At 39.2% G+C, this 14,149-nt stretch overlaps 1 protein-coding gene across 3 annotated transcripts in view; it reads left to right on the top strand.

Annotated features, from left to right (window-relative positions):
* Window positions 1-14,149, top strand: part of HAPLN1 (hyaluronan and proteoglycan link protein 1) — a 101,871-nt gene that overhangs the window by 78,113 nt on the left and 9,609 nt on the right. For all 3 annotated transcript variants that reach the window (XM_004703503.4, XM_045285332.1, XM_045285331.1), the window contains one exon: window positions 7,423-7,794. In XM_004703503.4, the coding sequence (XP_004703560.1) occupies window positions 7,423-7,794 (372 nt within the window). The remainder of the gene's footprint in view (window positions 1-7,422; window positions 7,795-14,149) is intronic.

The raw sequence follows: 14,149 nt of genomic DNA on the forward strand, positions 1-14,149 counted from the left end.
AAAGCTCACCCTTCTCTGTCGAACCGCCAGTGGGTTAAGAACTACTGACTTTGCGGGGTTTGCAGCCCCACGTGCAGCCACTATGCAATAAGGGCTCCAAAGTCTGCTTTAGGAAGAGAAGGAAAGCCCACCACGTTGTGTCTGCAGAGCAGAAAGCAGAGTCCTCAGAAAGGGCAGTGAAGACCACTGGAATGAGGCAGGGGAAGAGGACACCTGCAGAGGTTTATCTAACACTGGTCAGATATCGGGGTTACGACCAAACAATGGAAATTTCTGATCTCAGATGCACATTTCCATGAAGAGCTGATTCATTCATAGCAGTGTAAAGGAAAGAAAGTAACTATAAATAGCTAAAGGTTAATGAACAAACTACTCATTAAATCAAGTATCCTAATCAAATATGATGAGTAAGGTCCAGACATTTAAATGATGTCTTCTACTTAAATATTTGGTTTAATGTGTGTGCTTAAATATTTTTAAGCTATAACCTGTTATAAGGTAGGCATTGCAACAGGGAAGAACAAGCTTAATGAACCATTAGTATTCAGTTGAAGTCTGAGTTTGGTGCACAATTAAGACACTTGGCTGCTCATTCAAATATTAGCATTTCTAGTGAAACCAGAGGTACCTAGAAAGAAGGGTCTGATCATCTCTTTCTGAAATTCAGTCATTGGAATCCCTGTGGGTCAGTCTTAATCCGGCCCTTATGAGGCTCTCAGGAGGTGGAATTGACTTTAAGACAACTGGCTTTTTTTTTTTTAAGTCTCATTCAGTCAATAGTTAGTTACCTACTGCACGCCAGGCAGTATGTTATTGCTCAGGAAACATAAAGAAGACGGAGTATAAAAAGACCAGTTGGCTTTGGTCATGACCTATGGCGAGCATTTTGATCAGGGAACGAATCCATCCTGGTTGCTCATCTTGCTGCAGGCTTTTCCTACCCCCCCACACACACTCCACCCCTCCAGGAAAGAACAAGTTTCAGACGTGCTAGTCTTACACATCCAGACCTGCCAGAGTGATCACAAATGTCACAAAATAAGAAAGTCTTTTTAAAGCCCTTTTCAGTTTTTTTTCCAAATGACTCATCTTAGAGCTGACAGTAAGGGCTATGCCCAGCAGCTTGGCAAGTCGAAAAGAAGTTTTAAATAAGCATGTCATTCACACACAAAATCTGTGATGCCTTTTCACCAGTTCTCACAGACAAGAAATACGGGGTGATGTGTGCTGTTAGTAAAGTTAAATGGAATTTTTTTTTAAATCCTGAAAATTTCTCTTTCTTTTTGCTTTCAAAGTACCCATAAAATCTCAAATGGTGGTGACACAGGCTTATAGTTTTGTTTGTTTTGAAGAGGAATGGGTTATTTTTAGAATCCTTATTTAGCATCTCATTTAGCCAACTAAACATAGATTCCCTAGTTTTAAAAATATTATTTGTGTAAGAAACCTAAAAATTTGGATGCTACTCTTCTACAATTCACTTTAAAAGGCAAATTTGGAACAATAACATCTTTTTCCCCCCTCCATCAATTTATTTCTTTATGTAAGAACCATCAGGAATTAATTGTGCTTTCATTAGAACAAAAACCCAATAAGTAATAGCCCCATACATGTTTTAAAATGGCCCCTCCCCAACTCTAGGCAATCTCCACCCTATTGTTTTAAAAACTTCACCTAAATTCCATAGCAAGTACAGAGATGATAAGTTGGTCCTACCTTTTCGTTTGTTACTTGGTGACATTGAATTATGTGTCCTTGTTCGCATCACAGGATTGCATGGCAGAATCCTAGGATGGTAAACCAAGGGGTTCACCTACTTCTCATCAAGGTTCTCACTCTGCCTTGCTGTTTCCCTGGAAACAACTGTGGTTTTGCAAGGGTACCAGATGGTACAAGATGCTCCCATTGACCCTCACTATTAGGAATAGGGATTTTTTTATACAAAAAAAAAAAGTGCAGTTTTTAAAACTGCAATCCCTCCCTGGCTGTGTTTCATTTCCCCCAATCACCAGTGTCTCTGGCAGCAATCTGAGTGTCTGCATGCTCGATTTCACCTTGAAAGGAAAAGGAAAAATGAGCACAGGGTTACCGCCAGCTTTTATGCATGCTTTCATAGGTGAGGGGCTTCAAAAGGTTTGTGGGAAATGCCCATAATTCTTTAATTCCATTTTGTTTTTTGTGAGCTTTGTGACACCTCCTCCTATTTGCCTAGCTAGGGGGAAAGTAAGCAACCCTCATACTAACTCTCTAGGTTTACTCTTATTCTCTGTCTTTCTATTTGTTCCTGAATGCTCCGTTGACCAATATTTTAACATTTTAAGCATTCATGTCAAGTCATTATAGATTTTTCAATCCAATGATAAGATCAAAACGTATTCTAAGCAAGACTTGGTAGAATTTGTCATCAGCGCTACCAGATCTCCTTTCTATTGCCTTCATCCCTGTCCTTTCCTTGGGTCAGTTAAATGTATTTCCTAGTAATCCCTGTGATGACTACCCATGAAAAGAAGCCTAGCAGGACTCACACTCAGTGTTCGCATCAGGTGGATTTGCCAGTCAGGGAGCTGAGCCATGGCAGAGCCTGCAATGGAACAGAGCACCTAACGTATTGGCCAATGCTAATTCCTCCACATCTTACCTGTGCTGCAATAGACCACTCCCTCTGGCAATGCTCACTGCTGTATAATTGAGGGCTGGTCTTCCAAAAGCCAACAAGAAAACATTGCACTCAGGATCACCTGGTGGCTTAGGCTAATGAATATTAAGGACCCGCACTTACTAATAAATATTTCCCATCTAATCTACCCACATAAATAATGCACATACTCATATAATATGCATTGTAGACATAGGAAACTAATTCACAAGTCAGTTCATCATTCTGTCAAAAGAAGTATTATGAACACATAATTTGTGTTAAAAGACAGTAAATGTTATACAATACCTCTTACGGTTCTTCGAATTTCAACCAGTGACTTTGGGATTTTATTGCCAAGCCACTACACACACACACACACAGTCTGAATTTTAGGCATTCTACAATTTTGTGAGAAAAAATATGTTATGGTAGGTCGGTAGATTTTTGGAGACTGCTCCATTCTCAATAATTCACGTAAATTATCTTCTACCCCCACTATTGGAGCTAAGTAAGTAGTACATATAAAAATCAGAACACGACACTTAAAAAATACTGAAATGAGATATTTTACAGTAAACCACAGGAGGAAAAATTAGTAGTCTCAACTCCTTCTACAAGTTTTTTATCTTTAGTTTAACTTTTTAATTGATAAAACATATAGACCTTTCTTTTTTTCATTCCAAAAATCTTTCATTACACCAAACTGAAAAATCATTTCTAACTCTCCCATCAAGCCCAAGTAACATATTGTGTATTGCAGTTTTTCACTCACATAGTTGCTGGCAGACAAAGAGGTCCAGGAGAATCTATCACAATTTTATCCCAAGACAGACACCAGGTTGATTCTAGAAATTGTAAGTTTATTCCTGCAAGAGAGGACAGGAGGAAGCAGTTGGTTTTCTACCTCTGAACTGTTTTGAAGAGTCTGTGAAAATCAAAAAAGTTATATTCCCCAGACTTTTTGGTAGGCTCAGGGGGAAATAGTTATCAGGTTTTTCAACAGGCCAGGGAAATAATTAACAAGTTTTACAAAGATCAGAAGACCTTCAAACAATGGGACAAAGGAAGCAAATTTCATAGGAAATCGTCTACATTTTCCCAAGGTCATGTCAGACCTATACTCCCTATGGCTTCAGCTTCCAGGCTTCTGTCAATGGCCTTGCTTGCCTTTTCCTCCGTTATGGCATCCTTGAATAAAGAATAGGTTTAAAAAGAATTTTTACTATAGGCGAAGGAGCTGTTACAGCCTGGCTCCCTTTTAACAAATCTCAACAAACCAAATCCCAAACTAAATTGCATTTCTAGTATTTGACTAACAGGGTTAACTCTGTCATCCCCTCTAACAGCATGACTCACAACTTTGCGTTAGTGAAACTATGGAAGGCCAATGTGTGCTCAAATTACACGCAATCCAGGCAGTGTCATATGTGAGAAATCAATGCACAGCTCATGCCATAGGGAGAGTTAGCAATTGGTGCACCTTCCCTTTTGGTCGGCCATTCATTTAAGCACGTCATGTGCAGTGTCGCTGTTGTTGTTGGCTACCATTGAGTGCATGGGCCCATTCCAATGCATGGAGATGTCAAACATACGAAGCAGAACTGTTCCACAGAGGGATTTGGTTTTCCCTGTGGAGAAGCATAATTATCGTCAGCCCAAACAAAACTAAAGGCCGACTGTGGAACGCATCATCAATTGCTCATTTAGCAAGTGGAGGCTAAGGTTGAAGAACTTTAAGCCCACAAGAACAACCTTGAGAATATTCTACTTGAATTTCGAAACTATTTCTGAACAGATTTGATACATTGAACACCAATGACCAAAGTCCAAGCAAGTTCTGGGATAACATCAAGAACATCATTCCTGAAGAAACCAAAAAAGTCAAGGAAAAGATAGGAAAGAAGGGAAAAACCAAAATGAACCTAAGAAGGGACTCCCAAACCTGCTCTTAAACAAATTCACTAAAGCAAACGGAAGAATTAATGATAAAGTAAACGAGCTGAATCGAAAAATTCAGCAGGCAGCTCAAGGAGACAAAGCAAAGTTTTATAATGAAACGTACAAAGATCTGGACTTAGAAAACCCAAAATAAAAAGACTGCTCAGTATATCTCAAGCTGAAAAACGTTTCCAAAACATTCAAGCCCTGAATTGTAATGTTGAACGAGATGGCAAACATGTTGAATGATACAGGAAGTATCAAAGAAGATAGGAGGAATACACAGAATTCTCGTATTAATAAGAAGTGGCCAGCATTCACCAATTCTAAGAAGTAGTATATGGATCAAGAACCACTATCATTAGAGAAAGAAGCCCTAGCTGGACTGAAGGCACACGTGGAAACAAGGCTCCGAGACCGGATGGAATACCAATAGAAACATTTCACAAACTACTGTAGTGCCGGAAACGCTCACTACTCTATGCTGAGAAATTTGGAAGGCAGCTACCTGAACAACCAACTGGAAAAGATTTACATCTGTGCCTATTTCAGAGAAAGGTGATCCCAAAGAATGCAGACACCATTGAACAATATCTTATATCACATGCAAAAAAATTGCTGAAGGTTATTCAGGGTGCTTGTAGGAGTACATTGACAAGGCGCTGCAGAAATGACAAATCTGTCTCGGCAGAAGTACAACCAAAATGCTCTTTAGAAAAAACAATGCTGAGACTTTGTGTTGAACATTTTGATCATGTTGTCAGGAAAAGGGCAGCATGCACGGGAAGGCGGGGCACCGGTGAAACAGGATGCACCTGCACTAGGAGCGGGGTAGGCTCCAACGGAACAACAATTTTGAGGATGGGATAGAGGCAAACCCTAACAAAGTACACAGGGTTGCTTCCAGCCTCACAGTAACAACACATAGTCACCCCCGTAAGACACACTGAGCGGCCAGGGGTGAAGGCTTCCTATGGGAGGGAACCAACTCATTGAAACGCCAAACAGCACGGAGCTAGTAAATTGAGGGTTTACTAGAACCGCTGGGTAAAGTCCTCATTCATAACCACTATGATAGTGCTTACTGACCTCAAACTAACAGACTTAAAATAATCACGAAATTGAGTTCTCCTGGGGCTCTTTATCGTGTCTGAACTCATCTCCAAGCACTAGAAGGCCCAGAACCTCGGTGTCTCCCCGAGGCTCTAGAATACAGATCTGTCCCCTGCCTGTTACGCATTGCTGAGAAAATGTAGTCCTCTCAGAAAGAGGACACCCGACATTTCTGTCTAGAACCTTGACACAGGCATTGGTGATGTTACAGGTAAGAATTTATAAGTAGGGTAGAAAGCCAAGGGTTCTAAATATGGAAATGAAGAATAGGTTATAAAGGAAATGCTTACCAAGCTGAATTTGTGATCTATTTTATGTGAATACTAAAGGAGGTAATTATCCTCTCTCATTATCTATTCAAAGAGAGAACAGATGGCTTTGTTAAACTCCTTGGGTTCTTAGAATTGGGGGCTGATTTATAAATGAAATGTTATGTTTATTTTAAAATGTTAATTCTGATTACTACTTGATAAAAATAGAATTGTATTTTTATGAACATTAAAAAAAACTCTGAATCATTGTCTGCCATTACATTATGAAGTATTGAGTTCCTGATGATTTGTGAATCTTAAATGATTCACGGCCAAGGAATACTCAGTGCTCAGTGCTCAGCAGTGTAAGGCAGGAAGAACGGCAGTGTTCTCCAAGATACTTAGTTGGCAGAGTGTGAAAGCTGTGTATTGGCGAGAAACTCTATGTATCGTATATCCCCTTCTCCTTTTAAAATATCTTACATCCTCCAGAGTCTTTGTCAAGGTCAAAGCTCAACGTGTTAACCAGGGGAAACCCCAAAGAATGCCAAGATCTGAAAATAATACCTGGCTCTCTAGCAATCAGTAGGACAGCTGGCTTGGCAGCCCTGAAAGATTGTAGTGCCCTCTGGGAGGTAACAAAGTCCTTGGAGGAGGGAGGCAGGGAACCAGAAGGGCAAGAAGACTAGGGGTGGATGTGGTAAGTGTACAAGACAGAGCAAAAGTCAGAGAGAGAAAGAGGAGAATGAGATTTGAAGAAATGAAGCATATATTTCTTTGGTTAATTGGATATATGTTTCAAAATCTTCTGGAGTTTGTTGAAAACATTCCTTGGAAATACCTTGAGTGGATAGCCTCTGGGTAAGAATAAAACATTTGCACATTGCTTAAAATGATTCAGAAAGACACCTCATAGACTTATATTTGAACCTAAGTCATAAATGACTCAGAGAACAATCTGAGTTCTCTGGCCAAAAAAATACAATGAAAGTGAAGCATATAACTTTATATTTTCCCTATGAATATAATACATTCTTACTATATGTGAAAGTTCAGCAAGGAAGAGATTAATTTACCTATCAATTTCTTTTGTTTATTTTTATAAAATGATCATATAACTCTCTCGCTTTTCTTAACCTATTTCTTTATTTTCTATATTTCAGTGTAGAACAAAACAGGACCAGAAAAATAAGGAGAACGAATTAATTCCAACAGATTTCAGATGACTATGAAATCTTGTATCTTATATGCCATAATGATTATAGTGTACATCTTTCCTTTATTCATGGGTTTATAAGATGTAACTACTTTATTATTGTCCTGTGTAGTAGATATATCTTTCTATATAGTTAAAAGTAGAATAACTAATTACCCAAAGCTATTCTTTGTCAAGCACTCTGAACAGATAGCATATTGTATTTTCCAAAAACAATTCCAACAATCACATGGATTAATCTTTTATTTTTCTCTTTCTAATTATAGCAGAAAATGGCCCTCGTCTACGCGTGGAAGCAGAACAAGCCAAAGTGTTCTCCCACAGAGGTGGCAATGTCACACTGCCGTGCACATTTTACCGAGACCCTAGAGCATTTGGCTCAGGAACCCACAGAATCCGAATCAAGTGGACCAAGCTAACTTCAGATTACCTCAAGGAAGAAGACGTCTTTGTGTCCATGGGATACCACAGGAGAACCTATGGGCACTATCAGGGAAGAGTGTTTTTGAAGCAAAGCAGTGACAATGATGCTTCTCTGGTGATCACAGACCTGACGCTGGAGGACTATGGGAGATATAAGTGTGAAGTGATTGAAGGATTAGAAGATAATACTGCTGTGGTAGCTTTGGAGTTACAAGGTAAGTGCATATAAATCATGTTAAACTTAGAAATGCTAATGAACTATTACTCATGCGTTTTCACGAGAAGTATTGCCGAGTGGTTACCATAGTAATGCTGTGAGAAATCAGAAGTCCAGGCATAGCAGGTTTCTGTTATTGTTTTGTACTTGACAGTCTGCCTACGATTGCAGCGTTCACCCTTGAAATGCACTCACAATAGTGATGTGCAAAACCGGAGCTATGAGCGGGAACGTGCTGGAAAAGGAATTGACGATGTACAGAAACTGCTTTATATGATTCAAAATTTAAATCCTGGAACAGGGTTGTTGAGAAATTCAGATTGGATGCATTCTTTTTTTTTTGGTTTTTAAAATCAGTTTATTGGGGATTCTTACAGCTCTTATCACAATCCATACATACATCCATTGTGTCAAGCACATTTGTACATATCTTGCCATCATCATTTTAAAATCTTTTCTTTCTACTTGAGCCCTTGGTGTCAGCTCATTTCCCTCTCCTCCCTCCTTCCCCCATGATCCCTTGATGACTGATAAATTATTATTTTTTTCATATCTTATACTAATCACTGTTTCTCTTCATACACTTCTTTGTTGTCCTGGGAGGGGGCTATATGTCAACTATCGTAATCAACTCCCCCTTTCTCCCCCAACCTTCCCCTTCCCCTCATCCTATCACTACTCTCATTATTGGTCCTGAGGGGTTTACCTGTCCTGGATTCCCTGTGATTCTAGCTCTTATCTGTACCTTTGTACATGCTCTGATCTACCCAGATTTGTTTGTTGTTTTTTTTAACATTTTATTAGGGGCTCATACAACTGTTATCCCAATCCATACACACATCAATTGTGTAAAGCGCATTTGTACATCGTTTCTCAAAACATTTTCTCTCCATTTAAACCCCCGACATTAGGTCCTCATTTTTCCCCTCCCTCCCCGCTCCCCCCTCCCGCATGTGCCCTTGATAGTTTATAAATGGGTATTTTGTCATATCTTGCCCTGTCCGACGTCTCCCTTCATCCACTTTTCAGTTGTCTGTCCCCCAGGGAGGAGGTCACACACAGTTCCTGGATGCACTCTTATCATGCTTCTAAAATTATTGTAATTTCAAAATAATGGCCAGCTTCTTAAAAGGACATCTGCTAGCAAAATACATGGAACTTTATTCAGCACCGTGATTGTGAAATTGTAATTTAAACAGATATGTGTAAAGTTGGATTGAGTTAAATGTTAGTTTATTTTTTTTATAAAGAAGCAATTTTTGAAAATGGTGAAGAATCCCTCGGATATTGAATATTACATGACCAAGGAATTCTGGAGATATTTTTACTTGTTAAATGCATAATATCCACTAGGTCCCAAACCTAAAATGTGTAGTAGAGCAATTATGTAAGGCGTGCCCTTCCAGTCTTTGCCTCCCCTCTGTCCAGTGCCCACCTCTGTGCCCCACCAGCGAGGACACTCATCGCTGTACTTTCTCCTGTTATTTTCATTAATGTCAAGTTTACTTGTGACCGATATGTGAATTTCCACTGGATTACTAGAAGGCTTCCCTTCCTTAGGGACCTAAAGCTTGGGGTGTGTATTTGCTAAAAGCCCTATGTCTGTGAGATAGTATGACGTTTTGAGAATTGTCTGTGACAGTGAGTCGCATATCACTGGTAATCGGCCCTCCTAATCCTGTGGAATCACGTCACATGTAGGAGATTTGCTTTTTGTATCTAATGAGTTCCATGATATTGTTAACTGCATTGTGGTGGCCATCCCTTGATTCTCCTACTTATCATTCTTGGCTACTGATTGCATGTGGCCACGCCACCCTCCTGTTTATTGGCTCACATTAATAATGAACTAATATTGGTTCACATGAACATTGGCATTATGCAAGGTAGAAAAAGCAATTGGCTTAGAGGGAAAAAAATCAGCAAATATAAATTGAGAGATCATTTCCTTTACATCAGGTGTATGAGGCTGACCTCTGAGCCCTTACTATAGGAGTCTTGGGTTAATCCCAACACTACCAATATAAATTTTGGCAGATTTCTTATCCTTGGTGTACCTTAATATCACCGATTATTCAATGACTACTTTTTCTCCTAAAGTTATATTTCTTTTTTTTTCCTAAAGTTATATTTCTATATCACAGTATTGCATAAACTCAAATACTCTTCATGCCATAATTACTGTTTCCACATATTTATTTTTAATGAAACTTTAAATGAATTGAAACTAGCATAAATTGCTAGAAATAGAAGGAGGCTATTTAAAAACTATACAGAATAGGGGGAACAAATTTTTTTAAATGAAAATGGAAGAAATGATGAAGTGAAGGAGATGAACATCTAATTTCAGACAGCTCAAGAAAACAAAGTATTATAATGAAACGTGCAAAGACCTGGAGATAGAAATGAAGAAGGAAGACTATACCCCACGCATCTCAAGCTAAAAGAAATGAAGAAAATATTCCAGCCTGATTTGAAACATGTAAGGCTACTATGGGAAAGATATTGAATAATACAGGACGTATCAAGAGAAGAGCGGGGGGAAAAAAATACACAGTCACAGTATCAAAAGGATTAGTTGTCATTCAACCTGTTCAGTGGTAACATATGATCAAGAAGAGATGGCATTGAAGAAAGAATTCTAAACTGCACCAAAGGCAACTTGGAAGAAAGCCTCTGGGAATTGTCAGAATACCGATGGAAATGTTTCAACAAACAGTTGACGCGCTGGAAACCCTCACATGCTCATCTGTACCATGACATTTGGAAGACAGTTTCCTGTCTAACCAAATGGAAGAGAGCCATGTTTGTGCTAATGCTTAAGAAGCGTGACCCAAGAGAATGTGAAAATTTTCTAATAATATCATGAAGATCACATACAAGGAAAATTTTGCTGAAAATAGTTTTAAATGGCTTCAACAGTGCTGTAATGGGGGGCTGCCAGAAATCCAAATTGGATTTAGAAGAGGATGTGGCTCAAAGGATGTCACTGCTGGCCTCAGATGGCTTTAAAGCATAGAATACCAGAAAGATGTTTGCTTGTGTTTTGTTGACTTTACAAAGGCATTCTACTGTGTGGAGCATAACAAACTATAAATGCCATTGAGAAGAATAAGAATTCTGAAACACTTCATTGCACTCACACGAAACCTATACACGAGTCAAAAGGTAGCCATTCAAACAGAATTAAAGAAGAGTGCATGATTTAATAACCATGTTATTTTGGAGGGGGCATTGTTGGAAGTCAATCTTAGAAAGATAAGCATTAAATATCATCATTGTTATAAGGAAAACAAGAATAAATGTGATTTATTTGCCAATAGACCAGACTTTGATGACTATGAAGAGACCAAGGACTAGGGTGAAAATAGGGAGTAGGGAAGGACGGGGTATCAAGAAATAATGAGGGTTTAGCATGAAAAAACAAACACAATAAATATTGCATCATGGGGGAAAACACCCCTAGATTCCTGACCCCTCAGATCCAAATACTGGTCTGGATGGCTTAAAAAGGAGGAACATTAAAAGAGAATTTGACTTGGAGTCTCTAATGATATACAAGTTCATTTTTAAAAATTACAAACAAAAATGCATGATTTAAAAATCAGAAAAAGTGTCCACAAGGGTTGTATCACTTCACCATAGTTATTCATCTGTATGCTGAGCCAAGTCATCAGAGAAGGTGACTTGGATGAAGAAGAAGGTGGCTCAGGATGGAGGAAGGCTTATCAACAGCCTGTGATATGCAGATAATACAACCGTGGTGGCTGAAAGTGAGAAGGGCCTGAGCACTTGCTGACGAAGGTCACTGACGGCAGCCCTCAGTTTAAACTGCAACTCAACGTTAACAAAAGCGAAACCTTCACAACTGAACCAATAATCAACAAACAGTGTGACAAATGGATAAACTGTCGAAGTGATCAAGGATTTCTTGAGTGGAGCCACAATTAATGCTATGGAATCAGCGATCAGGAACTCAAGCGATGTGCTGCATCAGGAGTATGTGCTACACAAGACATCCTTAAAGTGTTGAAGAGCCAAGGTAACAGATTGAAGACTAAAATGTGCCTGCTTCATATTCATGTGGAAGGTGGACAATGACTAAAGGAGACTGCAATTCAAACGGATGCATTTGAATTATGGTGCTGGTGAGGAATGCTGAAACTCGGCTGACAGAAGAACTATACATCTGTTTTGGAAGACGTATGTTCAGAGTTCCAATTGGAAGGGAGATGGGGAAACTTATTCTCATGTATTTCTGATACGTTATCGAGAGAAACAAGTCCAAGGAAAAAGACATCATGATGGCTAAAGTCGAGGGTCAGGGAAAAAGTGGACACTCCTCAGTAAGATGGACTGACGGACACAATGGCTGTAGTAATGGGCTCAAACCTAATAACGATTGTGCTGATGGTGCAAGACCGGGCAATGTTTAGCTCTGTGTGCTTGGAGTCCCTATGAATTGGAACAAACTCCATGACCCCTAACAATAACAGAAAACCCAAAGTCATGGTCATCAAGCCAGTGCTCGCTCATGGTGACCCTATAGAACAGGGGAGAACAACTGCTGTGAGTTTCCCAGATTGCAACTCTTTACAGGAATAATAGTAACATAAAATACCTACAATGAACATAAGATATTTCTCACCCAGCTGGATACTAATGGCTTGGAGTATGTAACCTGCTCTCCCTTTTCCTGAAAATGAAATGTGGAATGTGTGAGAGAAGATAATGCGATCCCAGGTCAGATCTTCTCCAATATAATTTGAGGAGCTGACCAAATACACTAAATCCACATTGCTATCTAGTCAATTCCCACTCATAATGACCCCATCTGGAGGATCTGAGACTGCAAATCTTTATGGAAGTAGAGAGTCCTCATGAATTAGAGTAGTTCAGCGCTTACCTGATAGTGCCACCCACTTACCTTTTCTTGCTTCCACAATCCAGAATCCAAATCCCCACGTCCCCATGCTTTGAATAATCCTGGTGGTGTAGTGGATGACTCAAGCTCAGCAGTTCGAAACCACTAACTTCTCCAAAGGAGAAAGAGGAGGCTTTCTACTCCCATAAAGATTTACAGTCTTAGCACAGTACGTATAGCACAGTAGCACTGATGGAACATATAACATTCCTCTAGTTCTTTAATGCTCCTCTCTCCCCCCTGCCCACCACTATCTTGATCCCAGTTCTACCTTATAAATCCAGCTAGACTAGATCATGTACACTGGTACAAATAAGAGCTCTTGACACATGAAATCCAGGAGAGATAAACCCTCCAGGAACAGTAATGGGAGTGGCAATACCACGAAGGTAAAGGGAAGTTGTGGGGAGAAGGGTAAACCAATCACAATGATCAATGAATAACACTCTCCCACCCCTGTCAAGGTGACAAACAACAGAAACACTGGTGAAGGGAGACAGCAGATGGTGTATGAAAATAATAATAATTTATTCTTGATGAAGGGTTCCTGAGGGTGGGAGGGTCGGGGAGAGAGGAAAATAAAAGAGAGCAGATAGCAAGCGCTCAAGTAGAAAGAAACTGTTTTGAAAATGATGATGGCCACCTTTGTACACACATGCTTGACACACGGATGTATGGGTTGTTAGAAGAGCTGTAAGAGCCCCCATGAAAATGTTTTATTAAAATAAAAATGATTTACAGTCTTGGAAATAGACTAGGCAGTTCTACTCTGACCCATAGATAAGGTCACTATGAGCTGGAATTGACTTGATGGCTGTGAGTTTGGTTTTTCAGTTTTGAAAGCACTTTCCTACCATGTAATACATTTACATATGAGCCCAGGGAATGTGGCCAACAAGATGGACTCAATTGAGAAATAGTTTCCAAATGCAGTTTTAAAGGTCATGAGAAAGAGCAACAGCAAAAGCAACAAAAGCCCTCTTGAGTCTTGGTATTTTCATTCAATAATCTTTTTGTTTGTTTGTTTTATCCGTGTTATTGGGACATAATCCACATATCACATAATTCAATAGTTCAATAGTACCAAGAAGAGCTGTACAATCATTAGTACAACAAATTTTAGAACATTTTCTTCTTATTATACTTGTTATTAACTCACCTCCCCCTTTCTCCCATGCTGTAACCCCCCAACCATTATTCCAGATAGTCTCTGTAGATTGACCCATCCTGGATTTCATACACCTAAAAATATATGAAACAACTTTTAAAGCCAACAACAATAACAAAATAAAATAGAGAAAGACTTCAAACAAAAAGAAAGCAGAAAATATTAAAAACAAGAACAATTTTTAAATGGGTCGAAAGCGAGATTAAATGGTAAGGTGTTCAATTTTAACCTAACTACATCTGCCATAATCCACTCTCCAAT

The sequence above is a fragment of the Echinops telfairi genome, unplaced genomic scaffold, assembly GCF_000313985.2.
Source record: "Echinops telfairi isolate 266 unplaced genomic scaffold, ASM31398v2 ScPeMD7_7469;HRSCAF=8507_1, whole genome shotgun sequence".
Lineage (NCBI taxonomy): Eukaryota > Metazoa > Chordata > Mammalia > Afrosoricida > Tenrecidae > Echinops > Echinops telfairi.